Consider the following 22,086-nt stretch of genomic DNA (forward strand, 5'->3'; position numbering starts at 1 on the left):
TGACAGACGGACAGACAGACAGTATACGCGTCTCAAAAAAAAAAATAAATAAAGACGATGCACGTGTCTCCCAAATTCTGTTAAAATCCAAAGTTTATGATAGTTGTGACGGTATCTATTGCAAACAGGTTACGAGTTACAAACTATTGAAAAATAGCTTTGAAAAAATATAGATACCCTAAATATTAACACTATCCTGAAATTAGAAAAACTGTCAATCAGATGAGGAAACTGAGGTACCACTGGTGACAAAGGCAAGGCCTCTCTGTGCCCGAGACAGCCCTGTGAGGCAGGCCCGGTCATAGCAAGCGGAGACCCGGAAATGCTGAAAGCAGAATAAAGACCAGAAGATGAGACTCTTCCCTGGACCGGCACCTTTCAGTGCGGTGTGTGAGGAGGGCAGGGGTCAGCCGCTTCTCCTTTGCCTGTCCAGACACAGGGTTAGGCCAAAGCTTCCTAGGAGAGAAGAGGCCCAGCTCATTCCTCCTGAGCTAGATGAAAACCTGCCTTAGGTTCAGAAAAGCTTCGCAGCAGCGAGGGAGGATGTTTTCTAAGGCAGCCTGCACACCACCTGCTCAGGCACTCCCTGGAAGTGAAAATCCGGTGAGAGGCTCTGTGAGTGCGGAATTCATCCCTGCAGGGGCAAAGCGCTTGTCCTGTGGGTGCCGCACTCTGCCAAGAGGGGGGCAGGACCCTCTTGGCACCCTGCCTCTCCAAGGAGTCCCACCGTGTCCTCAAGGGTGGCGGAAGGCTGGGAGCTAGAAAACTAAGGGAGCAGAAAAGCTCCTCTTGGAACTGACACACCCCGGGTACTGGGAATTGAACCCAGGGCCTTTGCACTGAGCTACATCCCCAGCCTTTCTTTATTGTTTAATTTGAGACAGAGTCTCACTGATTTCCTAAATTTCCTGGGTCGAGCTTGAGCTTGCAATCCTCTTGGCTCAGCCTCCCAGAGTTCTGAGATTATAGGCATGTGCCACCACCACGAGCTAATTTATTTATTTGTTTTCAGACAGGGTCTTGCTTTGTTGTGCAGGCTGGCCCTGAACTCACTATGTAGCCCAGGCTCTCCTTGAATTTGTGGTGATCCTCCTGCCTCTGCCTCCCTAGTGTTGGGATTATAGGTGTGAGCCACCACACCCGGCTATTTTTTCTTTTTAAACGCAGTTATTTCTTCTAGACCAATATTTTCAGAATCGATTGTGCAGTTCATATTTGGAGCAAGCTGACAGGCTGTCTCAAGGGTCTTGACACAGTTGGAGGTCTTTTATTTGTATTTTTCAGCAAGACTACTGTCTTTTTTTCTGTTCACTTAAGATGAATTTTTACCACTATTTGAGAACCGTAAACATTTCTGAATAGTAAAAAGGCTGTAACTTTACACAGGCAACATCTGATAAGCTTCCCAGGAGCCGGTGAGAAGCCCAGGGGCTGCAGTCTCCGAAGCAGTCACCACTCCTCCCTGCTTTAAATGTTTGTGTTTTAAACAAAGTCCATTTAGTGACACAAACTCAAGCCGACAGACAGCTTCCTCTCCTTCACCTCCAGCAGCTTCGTTGCTAGGGCACCACGAGCTCTTTTTCACATCTTCGTATCCTGGACAGGGGGCTCGTCCTGGGAACAGGGGAGGAGAGAATGAATTAGGAAAGGCTGGAGAAGTCCTGTACTCGGCCGACATCCTGCAAGGATAGCTGGAGTGTGCCCGACAGGAAGTCTGACGCAGGCCAGCTCGTTCACACACGACAGCAGTGTGAACTGGGCATTTCTAACTGTGTCACAGGCGAGACCCTGGAGGCACAGGGACGGGAAGTGACTCCCTTCGGTCACACAGCTAGGAAGTGCTGGAGTCAGGATTCAGACCCAGGGACCAGAGCTCTGGCCCTCAGCTACTAGGCCGTTACTTCTCCCTCCATGCCTGGCTTACTTGGGTCCCACCGCCTGGCTCTCTTAGCTACTCTCATTTCCGCTCAACTCTGTCTTCCTGCTCAAGGTTCTTTGGCAATATAAATGTGGAGCAAGAACAGATGGAGCTGGGCGGCTGTGTGGCTCAGTGGTAGAGCGCCTACCTGCCATGCACACAGCCCCGGATTTGATCTATGGCCCTACCAAAAATAAAGACTGACACACTCAGCGAATGGGCTGTTTGTTCCGTAGCTCCTCAGAGGTATCACGGTTAGGTCTGCCCCCTAGTGGAGGGGCGCTGAAGCACAGGCCCTGTCTCCGTCACTACTGAGCTTAGACACTCAGAGACACTCGGGGATGTGGCCCCGGTGTGAGCACAAGCAGGTGTGCAAGGGGACGCCTGCCTAGGGACAGGCAGGAAAGGCCTGGAGAGGGCAGAGATGCGGAGGAGGAGAGGGCTGAGCCCATGCTGGGCTGCAGCCATAGCAGGTGGCAGGGCAGGCACACTGCCCATGTGGAAAGGTGGGTGGAGCCCTGGGCCCCGCTGTGAGGACAGGAAAGGTCAGGGACCCTGGCAGGTAGAGAGCAAAAGGTTTAGCGTAGAAGAGGAGACAGCTGAGGTGGGTTCTTTTACGTGTTTGTTTCTGAGACACGACTTGCTACAGCATCCAGGCCAGTCCTGAACTTCCTGTGCAGCCCAGGCTGACCTCAAACTCCAGTGGTGATCCTTCTGCTTCAGCCTCCCTAACGCTAGGATAAGAAGCATGCAATGATGGGCCGGGCTGGCCAGAGGTAGCAAGTTTTAGGAAGGTGGATTCGGTGATGATGGGTAGGATAGGGTAGAGACAGAATTCTGGGGGGAGTGAGTTATGATCACACAGAACAGAAAGAAAGGCTAGCACTGGCATCATGGAGGGGCTAGGAGGGCGGAGGAGGGAGACCTCAGACAGACAGCAAATGGCTGGGGAGCACGGGTGTGGATGCAGGGGCAGTGTGCCCTGGACAGGAGAACGGAAAAGGGATAAGGGCCACCAACAATGGAGTCTGTGTGCCTGGCACCCAGCTCCCCCGGGAGGGAGGAAAGGAATAGGCAAAGCAGACATTGGAGGTGGGCAAAGGGCAACCGGAATGTCAAACTCAATATTGCAAAAGCAAGGAGAATGACTTGGAAAAGACCTTGAACCAGGCAGTTAGGAAATCTGGCACTTCCTGCTGGGACATCAAAGTCCCGGAGCTGATGTCTGGGTCATCTGCGTGTGGGTGTTTGCGAACTGCAGAGCCCCTGCCCCTCAGGAATGGGCACGTAATGAGCGTGTCAGATTCATTTTAAGTGGCAGAGTTACATCTGACTCAGTGCCTTCTACCCAGTGCTCCCTGTCCTTGTCAACAGGGCTCGTCTGAAATTCCCCAGACTGGGGATCGAACCCAGCATCTTAACACTGAACACTTCCTCTCCCTTTTTTTCGTTTTAGAATTTGAGACAGGGTCTCCCTAAATTGCTAAATTGTCTATGCTAGACTTGAATTTGTGATCCTCCTTCCTCAGCCTGGCAGAGTGCTGGGATTACAGGTGTACACTGACATTCCCAGAAGCAGCTAACCCTTTTGAGTGCTCTCTTCCATCTGGTGCCTTTGGCAAAATTAGGAAATGTTCCCCCGCTTGCTGTTTTGTTTTTGGTACGGGGGGGGGCGGGGATTGAACTCGGGACCTTGTGATCTCCAGGGACCTTGTGCTTTCCACTGCTGCGCTAAATCTCCAACCACCCCTGTTTTCTCTGGAGAGTGAATGGCCTCCTCCTTTGTGTTCACAGAGCACCATTAGCAGGGGAATCCCATGAATTCTGCGACTGGCTCTGAGTTTACTTCTTTCTGCCTTTTTTCCTCTTTGACCATAGCGAAAGGGAAGGTGGCTGCTTGTTAAGTGCTGGCTGCATGCGTGTGACCGTAGTTAGCTTATGTGATCTACTTATTTCTATCAGTCAGAGCACAAGGTGGGGAGGAGGTCAGGCAGAGAGAATTCTGGCCGCTGCCACTTCCTGAAAAGGCCTCCCTGCCTAACTCTGCCCAGCTTTGGGAGGAGCGGAAGGAGACTGAGGGCCGCGCGCCTGGCAGAGGAGCCTGGAAAGAGTTTCCTCCCTGACTGAACTCGGGACCCTGGACAACTCCGAGGCTCTCTCCAGGGCTTGGTTTCTCCCTTTCTAGAATGAGAGGATTGGGCGAAGTGGCATCAACACGGCGACAGCACAGAGGTGAATCCAGGGCCAGTGGCTGAGTGCAGGGGAGGTTCCTTTGAGCCACGTGGAGACAGGCTCGGGGAGGGGAGCCAAAGCCCAGGGATGGGCCAGAAGTGGCCGTGTGAGGATCGGGGCATTCTGGGCAGGGAGAAGGGCACAGAGGGACCTCGGAGGGGGAACGAGCCCGGTGCGTTTGAAAAATAAAAACATCAGCCAAGCGGGGCCACAGGGAGGCTGCAGCCAGGTGTGGGAGGTCCTATCCCTGCTCTAGGGGCCTGTGACTGTGTTCAGAATGGGGCTTTTGTAGATGTAACAAAGGACCAAAGACGAGAGTGTTAGACAAGCAGTTAGGCATGAGCCGGATGGGTGGGGCAGCCTGTGTTGCCAGGTAGGTACAGGATTTCAGTGCATAATACGTTTATAATCATCCCTTAGGTCTCAGACACAAAGTGGCCCCACAGCACAGTGGCATCTTAGGGTGACACTGTGCCAGGTATTTCTGATACCTGGCCCCCTGGTCATCTAACCCCAGAACAAGGCATCCTGCACTGCATTCCTGGATGCCACAGCCCCATGCCTGGTGCTATCAGGAAAGGAAGTATTCTTTAAGATCCTCCTGCAATGGGCCAGGACCTGACTTAAATCAAGAATTTATCGTTCTAGAAAATTCTCTTCCATGATTAAAGCTTACGAGGAAATACTGTCCATCTAAAAAGGTCAGGAAACCAGGTGTGGTGGCTCACACCTGTGATGCCAGCACTTGGGAGGCTGAGGCAGGAGGATCACCATGAGTTTGAGGCCAGCCTGGGCTACATAGTGAGTTCAAGGCCAGCCTGAACTATACTGCAGTACCCTGTCTCAAAAACAAAACAAAATAAAAAAAACAAACAAGGGACAGGAAGGTATTTTGCAATTCCAAAGTAACTTCCAAGTAAAATGTTGCTATGCAGTACGATTATCCTAGTTCCCTGGACCCCAGGAGTGACTCTGGGGTACACAGAAATGTATCAAATTCGTGCTATGTTTTGATGCCTTCGTGGCACTGCCCATCTTCTCGCTTGAAGGCCTAGCTCCCTCTGTATCTACTTTACAATAAAGTCTGCCTAGACTTCTGCTTGGCCTAGGTGTCTTCACCAAATTCACCAAGAGTTCGAAGAACCAAGGGCTAGGAAGGGAGGGGCCGGTTTCTCGGGGCACAAGGACCTGGCTTCCTGGTAGCAGGGTACTTCTGGGTTTGGGGGCCCTACATCCTATGACCACAGCTTACTAGAGAAGAGAGAAAACGTAGAGAGGGCCATGGGAAGATGGGCTGGCGGGGAGGGCAGGCGTGGGGGGCAGGCAGCAACCCCCAAAGAGGTCAGGGTCCTCCCTCAGAGCCCACAGCGAGCAACCTGTTAGCACCGTCAGCCTCCAGGCCTGTGAGAAGCTACATTTTCCGTTGTTTTAAGCCCTCCAAGTTCACGGTACTCAGTAAGGCAACTCCAGTGAGAGCGTTGGGTAATTTCAGCAAAGAGTAAACCATCCAGCCCTGTGCGTTGGTGTACACCTGTGGTCCCTGCCGTCTGGGAAGCTGAGGCAGGAGGATCACAGTTAGACCCCAGCCTGGGCTATTTATTGACTTAGCAAGACCATGTCTCAAAAAAAAAAAAAGTTTAAGGGCTGGGGATGTGTAGCTCAGTGCAGAGGTCCTGGGATTAATTCCAGTACTACAAACAACAGCAAAAACATAAAAGAAAGAGATAATCCAAATTAATCCACCAGCCACCCAGTTGGGTGGGTTGGTAAGAGGCTGCTGTCCCAGGGGGCTTACAGTGGACAAATGACCAAATTAACAGAATGGGAAAGAAAACTGGTTGGGAGTGACCAGGCTGATGAGGCCATCAGGGTTGGGGGTAGGAGGCAGGACCCTGAGTTTTTCCTTTTCTTTTTGCAGTACCAGGGATCAACCCTAGGGCCTCCCACGCGCAGCCCAGGACTGTGTTTCTCTTGGGGGGACTTCCAAGGCCTCAGGGCTGGTTTTCACTCACAGCAAAGACTATTTATTGCTGGGTGAGCCTAGGCAGGAGGACAGAGACGGGTTCCCTCCCTCTTTCTGTGCAACAGGTAAGTGACCAGAAGTCACGTTAGGTTCCTTCCTAAAGCCCAATTCCAATGCCACCTTCACCAGAAGCGTCCCCAGCTTCTCACCCCAGCCGCTCTCTGGTGCTGTAGGGACCAGTGACCGGGCTGTATCAGTCTTGCTTCCTCCACGGACACCAAAACCCACCAGGGAGCCCGTCAGTGAGAAGCTGGACACAGCAGGAACTTCTGTCCCTGGCCACCGGTCACAGCCTGTCCCCACACAGGCGGCACCAGCAGGAGCCTGGTACCTTCGTTTCCACACACTGAACTGATTCACCCTGGACAGAGAGGAGCAGAGCGCTCGGCAAGGGCTCCAGGTGGCCTGGCACAGCGGTCCCCATGTGAGCAAGCCCAGCCACCTACCGTGGGGAGCCCTGGGCCCCTCTGGGTGTCACTGCTGGGCTCCGGTGTGGCCTGGTGCGTCCTGGGGCTGCAGCCTGGAGCTGCCCCTTGCTCTGGCTTTTCCTTGCCTTCCTCCTGCGTGGGGCCACTGCCGCCTTCCTTCTCTCTGGCAGGGGCCTGGGCAGTCTCCTCCCCTTGGATCGCCTCCTCCGGCTTTGCATCTTGGCTCTTCAGGCCGGGGCCGTCCTGTTTGTCTCCCTGCTTTGCCTCTGCAGACTTCCCCAGCTCTGCTTCCTCTCCGGAGGCCTTTGCTTCTGAGGGGGGCGCACTCGCACCCTCGGCCTCCTCAGGGCTCCCCACCCGTGCTGGGCCCCCGCTGGCCCCTTCTGAGCTCCACCCGGCTCTGTCCTCCTGCTTCTCCGTGCTGCTCACTGTCCTCCGCAGAGGGGGCTTGCCGACCAGCACCCTGCTCTCCCCTGCACCCCCACGGGATGGCGGGGACCCCGGGGCCTGGCTCTTGGGTGCAAACACTTCATCCCCGTTCTCCTCCCTGGTGCCGTTCTCCTGAGATGACTCGGTGGCCCTGAAATCTCCGAGGTCCCCGCAGTCCGACTGAGACCTTCGGAACCTCCTGGAGGGAGGGCGCCTTTTGATGGAGCCCCTGGTCCGCACCTGGAAGAAGGGACGAGGGACAGTCAGCCCAGGCCTGGACAGGTGAGAGAAGGACTGTGTGTCCCTCAGGGCAGTCTCAGCCTCCCACGGGAGCGAGCCAGTGCCTCCCTTCCTAGGAGGGTGAATCCTTGTTTGCCTTTGGGTATAAACTAGGGCCTGTGCGGTTGTGCAGTCACACGCAGGCATCTGGCTCCTGAAGATACAAATGCTTCCCCTCAAGAAAAAGATGATCCTACAGCTTTGTAAAACATTAACTGGTTGGTGTCTAGCTTAGCACCCACCCCCACAAGAGGGACTGAGTTCCCTAAGTTACACACCCAGGCGTTTTTTTTTTTTAATTTTAAAAGTTCTGCTGAGTAGCTAAATCGCCCAGGCTGGTTTGGAACTTGGGATCCTCCTGCCACAGCTCTCCACTGGCTCCGTCTGCCTTCTGGGGGCTCCATCACCCCGAGATGGAGGGCTTCTGCCTTGTCCCCAGCCAGCAGGCCCAAGCCTGCCCGCCACCTGCTGGCCCCCAGTCTGTTCTTCGCCCTACTTGTTTGGACCCCTGTGACTTCCTGCTGGGTGGACTTCCTGGGCCGTCCTGGAAGATCTCACTGCCCCACCCTTAATTCCAAAGCCATATGTAGTTCAGATTCCCTGGCAAGAGACCCTTCCGTATGGCTTTTGCCTGGTTCTGTCCCACATCGCTAGCCACCTGCTTAGACAGCACTGGACTGTAGGCCTGCCCCCTACCTCCCCTGCTGGGGCCGGGGAAATAAAGAGAGGACACACACAGGATCGGGGCAGCTCCTACACACAAGCCCTGCCGGATGCCTTCTGCAAAGGGAACAGTTTGGTGGCCTCTACCTACGTAGGAACGGTCGGAGCCACGCTGAGTCACTTTGGACCATTCATATCAGGCTAGACCGGGATGTTCCAGGCTTCTCCGGGAGTCTGGAGAAGGCCTTTGGTTCTGTTCTCAGCTTCTGACCTTAGCCTTCTGTGCAGCTGCGCTTGGTTCCCTCCCTCCCATCAGCCTGCCACTGGGCACAGACAGATCGGGGTGGGGGGCTGTCCCCGCACACTTCCGCAGCACGCCACCGTACACAGGCAGGTGTACCTTGTTGTAGCAGGGCAGGTGACTCCCTTCCGGGGGCTGGTCGAAGCTGACGGGTACCTCCTCCGCCTCGCTGGGCCTCGACCGAACACCGGGACTGCTGGGGGTGGGTGGAGGGCTGTGAAACGGTGACACCGTGGCCTTGAGGCCGGGACTCTTGGGCGAGGCCCCGGGCAGCAGGACTGCGGGGTCAAAGGTCAGATTGGCCTGTCACGGAAAGGAGAGGAGTTTCAAACGGCTGGGGAGAAGGACTAAGCTTCCACCTGGCTTGGGGGTCACCAGGACTGCTTGAGACCAGTGAAGGGGAAGCTTTCCGTGTCACCTCCCACCCCATCATCAGCCACCTCACGCCCTGCTCCCGTAAGCACTGCCCACTCCATCCCACCCCCCGACCCCGACGCTTGGCTTAGCACGGGCTGCCTTTCAGAATACTCTGTGCATCCAACCAAGATGCCTCGCTTGGGCAACTTCATTTAAGAAGACTGTCTCAAAATGAAAAATTTAGAAAGGGCTGGCGACATAGCTCAGTGCAAGGCCTTGGGTTCAGTCCTGGGCTCCGCAATTAAGTTTGTTCTGCTTGCACTCATTAGGGTGGTGACTAAGGAATCCGCCCAAGATCCGCACCAGGTCTGTCCCCTTCAGCCTGCAGGCAGCAGATGCCTCTTGGAAGACGGACATTACACTCTAGGAGTGATGGACAGACAGACACGGTGTGGGCCACGCCCGGCACAGCCCCGGCCACCAGGGTAACACGTCACCAAGGCTGCAGGGGACGTGAGTCTGGGGGGAGGTCCTGAAGCCATCCCTGGAGGCAAGAAGGAATTCTCCCCCCTCCCCTCCCCTCCCCTCCGCCTCCTCCTGTCCCCCCATACAAATCCCTGCAAGGCTGGGGTCCCCAGACCCGAGGTGCTGCTAGGCAGACAGCAGTGAGGCCTCACAGGGAAGGGAATAGCTTGGACAGCAGATGGTGGCCGCTGAAGTCCTTGGCTTCTGTAGACCATCAAACCTGACTCTGGACAGTGGACCTTTTCGTTTACCAGCTGCCGTGAGACCTTTAGCAAGTCCAACAGCCTCTCCGAGCCTCGGGTTCCGAGCCTGACTTCCAAGGTCTTTTTGGGCTGCTCTCGATTTACTGGGCCCTGACCCCGGCTGGCCCACTACCCAACACTTCTCCCTTCCTGCTCCCTTCACCCCGGGAGGGCTCCTGTGTGAGGAGGTTGGGTGTGCAGACTGCAGAGTTCAGGAAGGTATTCTCAGCTGAGTCAGGGAAAGAGTTAAATTCACAAAATATAAAAGTTAAGCAGCAGCACTGTGAGCCCAAGCCAGGTGGTGGCTTCCGGGGAGGGCCGGACCCCAGGGCTTCGGGACTTGGTTCAGAGGTCTGCAGGGCTGGGGGGCTTCACCTGTGCATTACAGGAGGGCCCCTCCCCTGCTAAAAGGCCAGCAGAGAGACTTCCCCCTAGACAGCTGCTTGCAAATAAAATGGACCCTGCTAGTGAGCAGAAAAACTGACCTTCAAGCTTGGACAGAATCATAACTCGTTCAACAGAACATTTAGAAGAAAATCTCAGCTGAGGTTGCCTTTCTTGGTTCTTTTGCTCATGTGTTGCCCACGAAGTAAGGACCCTACTTCTGTGAGATTCAGCTCATCAGCCATGCCACTGCTGACACTGACAGCCAGACAGGCAAACCTTCTGAACCTGCTGCGTTTCCGAGAGGTCTCCTCAGTGGCTGCGAATGGGGATGAGCGCCGGGTCTGGGAACTCGTCCCTGCCACTTGGACGAGTGGGCCGCAGGGAGACAGAGTTGGGGGCCTGGGCGACACCCCTCTGCGGGATGCTGGAGGTCTGGCCCCTTGCGAGAGTTCGCCGGCGCCCACGTGGGAGCCCCTTCCCTCTAGAGTGGCAGTGACGCCGCCCTGCAGCTGCAGGGCCTCAGGGCTTTCAGGAGGAAGCACATTTCAGGGGACCTCAACCCCAAGCCAGCCCGGGAACCGGGGAGCTCCCCGTAGCCAGGACCTGTGGAGCCTGTCGCTCTGTCTTGACATCCCCCGGTGACGCTGAAGAGCACAAGCTGCGCGGGACCGACTGTGCCCTGAGCCTCGCTGCCCCTCCTCCTGCGAGCCGGAAGAAGCTGGGAGCGATCAGGACCCCGCCCCGGCTCCAGCACGGTGCCCGCCCCTTCTCTGTGCTTCGGCTCAGGTTCCAAGGTCTGGAGCGCCTTCCTCACCCCTTCCAGCCCCACCCCAAATCGGACTGGCGCCGGATGCGCTTTTCTCCCGCTCACTCTACTCCCTTCTCATGTGGACTTTCCGGGGCACTGTTTCGCACCAGGGGAGGTGGTGGGGAAGATTTTGTCCCCAGGGGACATTTGGCGAAGTCTGCAGACATTTTCTTCACGGTCACAACTTGTTGGCGGGTGCCACGGAGGGGTGGGACCGGGGATGCCGCTAAACACCTTGCCAGGCAGCCTCCCGGAACTCAGTGCCCCAGCTCTGCGCGTGCCAAGGCTGAGGAGCCCGACTGGCTGGGCAAGAGTGGGTTGAGGAAACGCAGGGAGATCGCTGCCACTACTCTCCTCTACGTCTTTCATTGTGTCAGGTATGAACATCTCATCTCCGCAAGATTGCGCGTTCAGGGGCAAGGCCACCTGTGTGGCCACCACTCCCAGAGAGCCAGCCCAGCGTGGGCACAGTTCACGAGGGCCCTGGGCACACAGGGCGACAGGCGGAGAGACCAGGAGGAATGCTCTGCACACCAGGAATTGGGCTGTGGTGTCGCCGTGCGTAGCCGCTGGAGTTTGGCCCTGCGTGTGTAATGCTGAAGCGATCGAGGTTCTGTTCGATCCTCCTCGAGGCTGGCTACTCCTGGACTGTTTCCTTTAATCACAATGTGCTTTTCCTATGCGACATTCGAGGCATGCGGTCACGCACCCCCGAGGAGGCGTTACTCGTGCTCATGCCTGACACAACCCTAAGGTTAGAGCTTTCCTGGGAGAACCCTGAGAGCCTCGCCGCTGGACAGTCTGCTCACGAGCTGACAAGCAGGGGCCACTCTGAGGTGGCCTTCGGTGTCACGACCGGGAGTTCCGAAGGCCCCTTCCCGAGCCCTGCACACTGAGTGTGACAAGTGGGGCTGGGTCAGAGGGAGCCGCGGGCGCTGTGACTTCTCCTTACCTGCAGCTTCTCAATCAGGGGTGAGCTCTTCACCTTGACTTTAGGAGGGTGGCTGCCATGAGGCGACGCTTTCTACAGAGCAAACGGATCAGAATAACCAAATGAGTGAGGCGTAGGGAAGCGGGCTCGGATGGCCCAGAGGCCACATGGGGAGGAGACGTCGGTGCCCCCTCCGTTTCCTGGCCCACTTACCTCCCAGGCCTGGGTGAAGCCGTCTCCCCTTGTGCCCTTCCCTCACCTCATGACTAGCATGACCACTCGAGTGTACGAGCTGAGAAGCTGAGGCAGGCACTCGGGACGCAGGAGAGACCCAGCCCAGGGAGAATGACTTTGCTGTTACTGCAAAGGAAACTACACCTGTGGGAGACAAGTCTTCACCTCGTAACCTTCGACAAGGTGAACCAGCCATTGGAGGGAATTCCCAAAGCAAAGGCAAAGCAATCACCCCTTTCTGTTTATTACACAGAAAGCAAGAGCCTGGCATGGTGGTGCGTGACTGTAATCCCAGCACTTGGAGGCTGAGGCAGGAAGATCGCCAAGAGTTTGAGGCCAGCCTGGGCTCCACAGTGAGTTCAAGCCCAGCCTGAACTTTACAGTGAGGCCCTGTCTAAAAATTTAAAAAATAAAATCAAGAAACTACAGACCAGGAATGAAATGAAATCCAACAGAACTAGTATGGAAACTCCTCCACTCAACTAATGGTATTTTGGAAAATTCCAACCATGGCATGTTTTGGTCAATTGTCATTTTCTAAAACATGGAGCAGGGCCAGGGATTTAGCTCAGCGGTTCTGCCACCTGCCTTGTAAGCGCAAGGACCTGAGTTCGATTCCCCGGTACCCCCCCCCCATAAAAAGCCGGACATGGTGGGGCACGCCTGTAATCCCAGCACTAGGGAGGCTGAGGCAGGGAGGATCACTGCGAGTTCGAGACCAGCCTGGGCTACATAGTGAGTTCCAGGTCAGTGTCAACTACACAGTGAGACCCTGTCTCAAAAATCCAAAACAAAACAAAACAAATAAATAAATAAAACACGGAGCATTCATTTTAATTAAGCAGACATGAGTATCACACATCTACCACATCCCTGGCGTTCTGCTGGTTACGCGAAGATGAAGACTCATTAGCCTCTGCCCTCTAGGCGTGGGCAGAAGAGTGACTCCTTGTTTTATGTCAGACATCCACAGCTATGTGGGAACAAAGTCAGTGATACAAGGATTTGATGACAAGGATGAGGAAAAAGGCAGCGATTCCCACGTGGGACAGAAGCCCAGGCACAGAAGGGGTTCCTCTTACAGTTTGGGACCAACATGGGTAATCTGCCCTCACTCCATGGTACTAATTTGCTTGAGCAAAAGAATCACGCTGACCGCTTGGGGACAGTCTGACTGTCCATGAGGGCGATGGTATCTCAGTGATGGCACGAGGGAGAGTGACTCCCTGATCTTGTGACCTGATTAAAGCCCGGTGTCCAGAGAGAGAGCTGAGACAACCACTGGCCAAGACGCAGGACACCCAGACCCTTCCGCGTCTACCTTACACAGGGACTACACGGATACTCCCGGCCTCAGACTCTGCCAGAGATCAAGCTTGAGGGATGCTTGATGCCGAGGACCTCCTGGCGCTCAGAAGCCCCCGCCTCCTGTAACACCTATTCCTGCAGCAGCCTTTTAAGGAGCTCTCTGTCTATGGTGAGTACCGAGAGCTTCCAGCCCCTCTGGGCGGTCCTCAGCTTCTGCGCTTTATGGAAGAATTTCAAGGGGATGGGTGTTGTTGAAGGCACTGTATCAGAAACCGCAGCAACAATTTTTGCTGGAAAAGCTGTTTTTTTGTAATACTGTGAACTCTCTCCCAACTGGCCGTTTTATTCCAAAGGCAGGAGAAATTCACAGGGCAAGTACTGGGGACCCAGCAGAGGTGTCACTCCGCCCTTAGTAATTTGAACTACAAGTGGAATCCTATATGCAGTTCCTATAGACGACAGCAGGTGGCAGCATTTCCTTTACCGTTTAACCGAGGGCTTCAGGGACATGCAGGCGGTAACAGAATCCGTGAGAAAAACCCAGCTTCCCAGCCCTTTGCATGTATGTAGAGATATGTTTCTATGACATCCCAATGCGTCTTATAATATCTAGAGGCCGTGGGCCTGATTTTTCATATGGCAGCATTTTTCAGCCCTTTTCAACAGCTTTAAACTGGCACTGTGCATTAGGAACCCAGGCCTGGCTGAGCCCCGGCCCTCTGGCCCAGTCTTTAGCACCAGGACAGCCGCGGGCTGCCCTGGAGGACCTTGGAGGAAGTGTGGCCTCAGTTTCCCCCCAGCTGCCAGGCGCCAGGCCACCCACTTTACTTCTGTGTGAGTTTCAAGGCAGCAAAAAGTTGACCCTCCCAGGAGGTAGCGTCTTTCTTGTATCCGAGCAGCCTGTCCCTCGGGGCAGGAAGTTGTTGGTTGTGGAGGTATGATCGAAAAACAGGGTGTGTATTTACATTTTTAAAAAATGATAGTAAAAGACACGTTGTCATGGATTCCCCTCTCAATACTTCCCTTGCTTCTAAAACGCTTATTCCCATGGGTCTTGACGGTTCTGGAAGTCCTGTTTCAGGAGTGTCTTTAGTTGCACCGTCATGGCTGCCTTTAGTCCCGAGTTGATTCAAAATGTTTACCTTTCATGGTCATTTTGACTCTGGGGAAGAACCAGAAGTCGTGCAGTGCCAGATCTGGTGAACGAGGTGGATCGGGACGCCCTGTAACGTTTTTATGAGCCTGCCTTTCAGTTGGGTGGCACTCAGCAGCATTGATTGTATTTTTGGTCACTTCGTGGGAATGTCTTCTACTCTAATAAGGTTTTAAAAATTAAGCATTCACCGTATTTTCAGATAACCCCTGAACCCTCTCCCCTTCTCTTCTCCTAGCCCTTGGCCATCGCACACCGGTACTTCCTGGATGAGGGACGAAAGCTCTCTGTTGACCCCACACAGCCCTTACGCCAAGTCCCTGCCAGGCTGAGCCCTCCGCTTTATTCCACCCAGCCGCCCTGGTCTATCTGGGTCCTGTCCTCATGTGACAAACACAGAACCAGAGTCAGTGATTTCCCAAGCTCTGCCGGGTTATCAGGGGACACCCTCGGGTGGCCACAGCCGCAGAGCCATGGAATCTGAGGGGAAAGTCACAAGGAGAAGCTCAGCCTACAGAGAGGGAAGTTGTTGGTGTGATTTGGTTTCAGCACTGCTTGGTAACCCCATGAAGCTGCCCGTCATAGCGCCAGCCCTGGAACAGACCCCGCAAGGTCTCAGCACGTTCTCAACGCCCGCTTGGGCTCCCCTTCTGGAATGAGACCTTCGTTCAGTGGAGGGAGGCGAGGAGACCCCGCCAACCCTCGACCAGGTCCTGCTCTAGTTTTGGCTTTTTCTGACTGGCTTTGGCTTAGGGAGTTGACACAAAGCCTGGAAAGCCACGTGTATTTCAATTGTTTTGAGCGTCCTAGATGAGAAAATGCAGCGGCCAAGGGGCTCGCCCAAGTTCACACAGGCATTCTCGGGGTCTGTGGTCAGGATGCTGGCAGAGAGAAGGGGGAGAAAAGCCTGGCTGAAGTGGGATTCGCCAACCCAGCTCTCTGTGGCTCTCGCTCCGTGTTTGGGGTTGGCCTCCCGCGGGGGACACGGGGCCTGCCCTTCCAATGCTGCATCCATTCTGGCCCTGCCGGGACCACAGGGAGGGTGCCGGGGCAGGGTGTGCAGAGGGACTGCTGCAGCTGCAGCCAGATTAGCAGGGTGGGTGCCTGTGCGGGCTGGATCTATTACTGGCTATGATCTGTGCCGCCAGCGCTGGCTATTTATATCTGAGGGCAACGAGGCCTCCTGCGCGCTCTGGTTTTCTTCCAAGGGTCTAATACAATAGCCTGGCTTTTCCAGGACCCAAGGGGGAGCCGTGGGACTCTCCCGCATTACAATCCCACCACATGGCAGGACAGCCTCTATCCAGGGTCCTTCTGTACACAGAATCCTGAGATCAGGCCTGGGAGACCTGGAAAAATAACACAACTTTCCCAAATCCCGAATTGGGTGTGGTAATGATTTTCTTTTTGCTTCATTTCTCAGGCTTAAAAAATGTTGTTTCTGTCCTTGATCAGATCATAGAGGAGGCTCAGCAGGACAGATTATAGAGAAACCTAAATTCCAAAGTAAAGCCGCAGGTAGCACTAGGAGAGGGATTCAAACTGAGTGGATGCCTGTCTTCTCAGCACTCTGGGAGGCTGAGGCAGGAGGATTGCAAGATCAAGCCTAGCCTGGGCAACTTGGCGACTCAGCAAGACCCTGTCTCAAAACAAAAAATAAGAGAGGGCTGGAGATGTAGCAGCTCAGTACAAAGGCCTTGGGTGCAATCCCCAGTACGCGTCCTTGAATAGAAAGTGGTTTAATTCTCTGCATAAATTTCAAAGCCTGAAGGTATGATTTTTGTGCCTCTTCCTAGAAGAAGAAAACTCACAAGTGGCCCGGTAGCGGAGTACTTACCTCTTCACCATTCTGGCCCATCTCTACCTTGTGGGGGAACAGGGGGAGGGAGCAGGGCGGTTTCCTTCTGGTTGGTTTACTGGCTGGTGTCTAGAGGGAGAGTGACAGACAGACAGACAGACAGACAGAGAGACAGCTAATCAGGCAAGAGGGAGGAAGAGGAAGGAAGTGGTTCAGTTAGGCTTGGTTAGGGATGGCTGGAGAGGATGGAATGGTGGTGGGCAGCTCCTCCTGTCCTGTCCCTGCCTATCTTCCCTGGGATTCACCAGCCTGCACCAGCAGGCACATCCTCCCTCAGCCAGCTTTAAAGAGCACTAGCTTCAAGATCAATGCTGTCTCCTTCGTCCTTCAGGATGGGTCTAGAAATGAGGGATCTGTTTTCTTGGTTGAGAAGATAAAAGTGCCAAATGGTGCACCCAAAAGGGTAAGGCAGCCCTCATGCGGCCCCTATCCTACCCTGGGGTCACCAGAAGCCCCCTTTCACCTTGGGGGTGCTCTTGTCATCTCGTTGTAAGGAGCGCCTCACTGTCGGACAGAGAATGCGGTCCAGATCTCGCCCAAGTTAAGATGAGGCCCTTTCCACTGTTCGTTTGCTGCTTGCTTTCTCTCTTTCTTTTTCAATATCAGGGATTAAACCCAGGGCCTTTGCACTGAGCTGCATCCCACCCCACTTTAAAAATTTTTTATTTTGGGACGGGATCTTGCTAAGCCACTATATTGCCCAGGCTGGGCTTGAACTTGTGACCCTCCTGCCTCAGCCTCCTAGAGTACTGGGATCACAGACATGCGCTACCACGCCTGGCGTCACCCTGTCTTCTGCAGCAGCCTCCCTGGTCCCTGGTTTCCCACTGGGATGTGCTTCCCTCCAAGTGTCCTCTCTTCCTTCTGCCCAGCCTCCCTGCTTGGGACTCTTAGGCTGCTCGCCAGGAGCCAGGTTTGGGGACCTCTGGGGACTCCCCCACCACCCGACTCCTCCGGGCTCTTGGTGTGGAGGCTCACGATAAAAGCATGAAAGCGGATCCGCATCACTTCCCTGTCCTGGCCTGGCGTGCCGCCTTCCTGTGGGGAAGGGTTCAAGGCCCGCTCTGGCACATTCCTCGCTTTCACAGGGACCCTCTGTGGCTTCTCTTCCTAATTCGGTCATCCTCCCTCTCCTCGGGCCAGACCTCCCCTTGCTGCTTCCACCTCCAGGCTCACCTCCTTGGTTGCAGCCGCCTGCTCCCGAAAGTGCCCTGCCAGCTGGGCCACCGATGGGGACGCCGAGCTGTCCACGCAGGTGCTGGGCTCTGCGCTTCTGTCCTGCAAGGCAAGGCCAAGCGGAGGGCAATGTGCGCATGAGCACACTCCACGTTCCACGCGGCGGGGCAGGCCCGAGAAAGGCGCGGGTTTTGTGGACAGAGCTGGAGCGCCCAACCCACCGACCTACGCCGAGGTGGGGGTGTGCGTCTCTTTTTTGCCCCCTATACTGGCAATGGAACCTAAGGCCGGCAGATGTGTAGGGAAGAGAGGGAAAGCAGCGCTGGGCCCCACTTTTGGCCCTGGGAATGGCTGTGCTGGGGTTTGTGGGTGCGAGAACCCGGCTCCGGTTCCTGAGGTCCAGCAAGTCCGACCCAGCTGCAGCCAAAGCTCCAGAGGCTGGCTTCTCGGGGATGTCCCGGGAGTCACCTCTATTCAAGGGACCAGGCCTCCCCGCAGAGTCCCGCAGATCGGTGTCCCTCCGGCAGGGTCACCAGGCTGCTCCTGCCTGCCCTCAACACCTGCCATGACCCCCACTGCCCTCCCTGCATCAGTGCAGGCCGTCAGACCGCGTGTGGTGAGCGGCGCCACCTTGGCAGAGACCCCTGGCAGCTGGCGTGTCCATTCTGGGCAGCTTGGTGCCCGTGAAGCTGATGGGCCTTGTCCCTGGCTATTTATTGCTTGGGTCTTGCTGACCATGCTCCGCTTCCGGGGAGCCCACCACTGCTGCAGGAGGCATTGCAGCTAAAAATAGAGTGCGGTGCCTGGCATGGTGGTGCACGCCTGTGTTCCCAGCACTGGGGAGGCTGAGGCAGGAGGATCACTGTGATTTCAAGGCCAGCCTGAACTGCGCAGCAAAACCATCTCAAAATAAATACATAAATAAAGAAAGCAAGCAAGCATGGGGGAATAGAAAATTACTCTCCAACTTCTCTGTCTCCAAACAAGAGGCTCAGCAGCCTGAGAACCCGAGGCTTCTGGAAGCACTCAGGGTTTGAAAGCTGTGTGGAAGGAATGAAGATGCTACAGCTGAATTCATCTTCCTGGAGCCCAAGAATAGGTTTTCTTAGACTGTCCAAGGACTCCAGGGCTTGTTTCCCTTCTCCACTGCCCCTCGCCAGACCCCTTCTGTTCCAGGCTGTGGGAAACTGACCGATCCTGTCTGTGGCCTGCTGGGACAGCCCAGTCTGAGCCCAGAGGGGACAAGTGACTTTGCAGGCATCACACAGGCGCAGGCAGACAGGACCGACTGGGAAACTGCAAATCACCTCCCGCGTCTTCCTTCAGTCCTCCCTGGTTTGCAGATTGCTGGCCTCTGTCCACCTTCTGGGGCTCAGAGTTTTCTTCCCCAGCCTTCTGGCAACCAGGCCAGCTTGTGAGCCTGGGCCACAGCCCCTGGGGGCATCAGACTGAGAGGCCAGGAGAAAGTGACCTCTTCCCACTTCCCTGGGACTTTCTTCCAAGAGCCTCGAGCCCTGTGTCTGCAGGCTGCGGTGTCCTGTCAGGTAAAGACAACTTGGAGGCCTCAGACCATCCGTATAGAGAGCCTTTGTGCTTGGGCCCTGCCTATCTCTCTGCCTGCCCTGTGCCCCCACCCCCACCCCCAGCCAAGGTCTAAGTGGCTACAGCACAGGAAACTGCACCAGCAGGCTGGATGGTCCACAGCACTGACAGCACTCTGTCTGGGGCTGAGCCACCCTTGCTCTGGGCCAAAGGCAGGCTCCTTGCTCTCCAGAGCAAGGCCAGAGGACCCAGAACCTCAGAGGGACGAGGGATGCTTGCTTTTCCTGTTCTCCACAACTGGAAAGGATCTCAGTCGATGGAGCACAAATGGATACAGCCTTGCTCCCCCTGCCCTGGGCGGGCGGACCTGGCAAACAGCTAGTGTTTTCTTCTGCACAAAAGGGACACCGCTTGAGGTCTCCAGGTCTCTCGCCTTATGGAAGGGGTGGTCCAGCTGAGAGGTGATGGTGGAGTGGACCAGGCTTGTCATGGGGAGGGTGACAAAGGAGGAGCTGGAGGCAGAAATGCTGGGCTGCCCTGGGGGTTGGGACAGAGAGGATGGGAGGTGCCTCCTGACTTCTGCCCAGGGCATTCTCTCCTGGGCTGGTGGGGTCAGGTGGGGCAAGAAGAGCTCTTTCTTGGCCCGGAAAGTTGAGGTCTCAGACCCCAGAGCAAAGATGCAGCAGAGGAAGCTGAACGCACATCCGAGTCTGAGTTAGCGGACTGGACCTAAGCAAAGGAGTACAGAGCAGGAAAAGAAGGGCTCCCGGGCTGAGCCGTGCACCGCCCCGTCCTCTCCACCAGGGTGAAGGCACCCCTGTTGTCCCAGGGAGGCCTGGCTGCAGACTCCTGTAGACTGCAGACGGGCTGGGCTGGTGAAAGTCAGGGTGGGTAGGAAATCCTGCGTTTCGTATATAAGTCCCTGCTGCTGGGCCATTTATTCCTCCTTTCTCGAGCATCTGTAGACACCGGTGAAGGCACCGTGGTAACAGGGATGACCCTCTGGGGGGAGGTGGAGGGGAAGAACTATAAAGAGTAGATACGGTGAATGAATAGAAATGTGTAGACATGAACAAACATTCTGTTCAGGATCAAGAGTCCCAACCCACTTGTACGGTTTAAGGGCGTGAAACCCATGCAAAGCACCATTAACCAAAGGGCCCACGGGTGCAGGCCGGGTGCCCCCCGTCAGCCCCAGATTTAATGCTGCTGCCCAGTAGCCCTGTCGGCCTCTGAGGTTTTACCATCAGTGCAGCTCGCAGCCTCCGGGGCCTGGAGGGTCCCCTGGTATGAGGCTGGGTGTAGGGGTGAGGGCACAGCCTTGGTTAGTGTCCAGCTGAATTCTTGGCTAACGGACAGATGGGAGGGAAATGTTCGCTCAGTGTCCTTATGGTGGTAGGCCCGTGTTGGTGTGATTTCCGGGAGGACGCTCGTGACCTGGGAAGTGTCCCAACCCAAGGAAAGACATCCTGTGGGGTGTGGAGGGTGGGGGCGTGCAGAGCCCGGATGTCACGGCCACACACCCAGAGCCCATCTGGGTTGTGGCCTCGGCTCTGACGCCCACTGGGTGAGAACCCCTGCGAGACTTTGGCCTCAGGTGTCCCCCAAGATTCATGGGTCGAAGGCTTGGCTCCCAGCCTGCGGTGCTAGCGGGAGGAGGTAGAACCTTCAGGAGGCTGCCCTAGAAAGGGATTCTGGGAACTGTGGCTCCTTCTCTCTGCATCCCAGCTGCTGTGGGGTGAATGGGCTGCCCCTCCACGTGCTTCTACCATGACACACAAAATCTGCAGGCCGGTGGACCACAGAGGGAAATCTCTGAGACTGTGCTCCACGTAAGCCTTTCCTCCTCCACAGCTGATTATGTTTGCTACAGCGACAGAGAGCTAACACACCCTCGCTGAGCCTTGCTCTCCTCGTTAGTAAGCCAGGTTGTTAATCCCCATCAGCCTTTGTGCCGCCCCACTCGGCAAACACACGTCCTGGCTTTTGGAGGCTGCACGGCCTTCTCCCAGGACAGCAGGAAGTAGACGAGTAAGCCCGGGGTCCCAGCAAGGTTCAGAACGAGTCCTACGTGTGGCACAGGCTAGACATGGGAATGTGAATACGAAGATTCACAATCCTCCAGCCTCTAGACCTTCTCACTGAGCTGAAAGGCAGACTTAGAAATACCACGGTGCTTGGAAATATCGTTGCTGTGCGTAGCAGACACAGCCCTGCAATGGAGATGTGATGGAGGGGCACTTCATCGGCTCAGGTCGGGCGCATTCAGCCATGTGCTGTTTGACAAAGGGGCCAGAACATACACTGGAGGAAAGAGAGTCTCTTTAATAAATGGTACTGGAGAAACTGGCTATCTACATGCAGAAGATTGAGTCGAGACCCAGGTATCTCACCATATACTAAACTAAAATAAAAACGGATCAAGGATTTAAATGTTGAAACGGAAACACTTAAATCACTGGAAGATAAAACTGGTAAAACCGTTGTCAAGGATTTTCTGATCAGAACCCCAGTGGCACAAGAAATAACACCAAGAATCAAGAAATGAGATCCCATCACATTAAGAAGCGTTTGCACACCAAGGAAACAGTCCACAGAATGAAGAGACAAACCTGCAGAATGGGGAAAACTTTTTTTGCCAGCTATTCCTTGATAGAGCACTAAGATCTAGAATATATAAAGAACTCAAAAAAATTAGATCGCTCCCAATAAAAGACCCAGTCAAAAATGGGCAACTGAGAGTAGAGACTGCTCAGAAGAAGAAGTACAAGTAGCCAATAAATACATGAAAAAGTGTTCGGCATCACTGGCCATCTAATGCCATCTCTAAGAGATGAAAATAAAAACAATACTGAGATTCCACCTCAGTCCAGAAAGAACAGCTATCATCCGGAGATCAAATAATAACAAGTGCTAGCAAGGCCTTGGGGAAAAAGGGACCCTGCTGCATTGTCGGAGGGACGGTAAACTAGTGCAGCTGCTCTGGAAATCAGTGTGGCGATTCCTCAAAAAACTAAAACTAGAAATTCCATTTGACTCGGCTCTTCCCCTTCTAAGTACCTTCCCAGAAGAGTCGGACATCATATTACAGTGACGTATACAGACCCGTGTTTCTAGCAGCACAACTGGTAAAAGCACAGTCTGGGAAGCAGCCTGCGTGTCCATCAGCAGATGAATGGATAAAGAATGTGGTATTTATACACAGTGGAGCACTACGCTACTCTGCCATAAAGAAGGGTAAACTTGAGTCATCTGCAGGAAAATGGATGCACCTTGAGACCCTCATGATAAA

General features: G+C 54.9%; 1 protein-coding gene across 1 annotated transcript in view; it reads right to left on the minus strand.

Annotated features, from left to right (window-relative positions):
* Positions 1-1,097: 1,097 nt before the first annotated feature.
* The window catches only part of Rcsd1 (RCSD domain containing 1), a gene marked incomplete at its 5' end in the record, with an annotated part of 32,633 nt that continues 11,644 nt past the window's right edge, over positions 1,098-22,086 (minus strand). The window contains 6 exons of the mRNA XM_033765963.1: positions 1,098-1,614; positions 6,620-7,270; positions 8,373-8,576; positions 11,545-11,616; positions 16,056-16,145; positions 17,253-17,354. Of these exons, the coding sequence (XP_033621854.1) occupies positions 1,582-1,614; positions 6,620-7,270; positions 8,373-8,576; positions 11,545-11,616; positions 16,056-16,145; positions 17,253-17,354 (1,152 nt within the window). The remainder of the gene's footprint in view (positions 1,615-6,619; positions 7,271-8,372; positions 8,577-11,544; positions 11,617-16,055; positions 16,146-17,252; positions 17,355-22,086) is intronic.

Source organism: Fukomys damarensis, unplaced genomic scaffold (assembly GCF_012274545.1).
Source record: "Fukomys damarensis isolate Sample0158 unplaced genomic scaffold, DMR_v1.0_HiC HiC_scaffold_19, whole genome shotgun sequence".
Taxonomy (NCBI): Eukaryota; Metazoa; Chordata; class Mammalia; order Rodentia; family Bathyergidae; genus Fukomys; species Fukomys damarensis.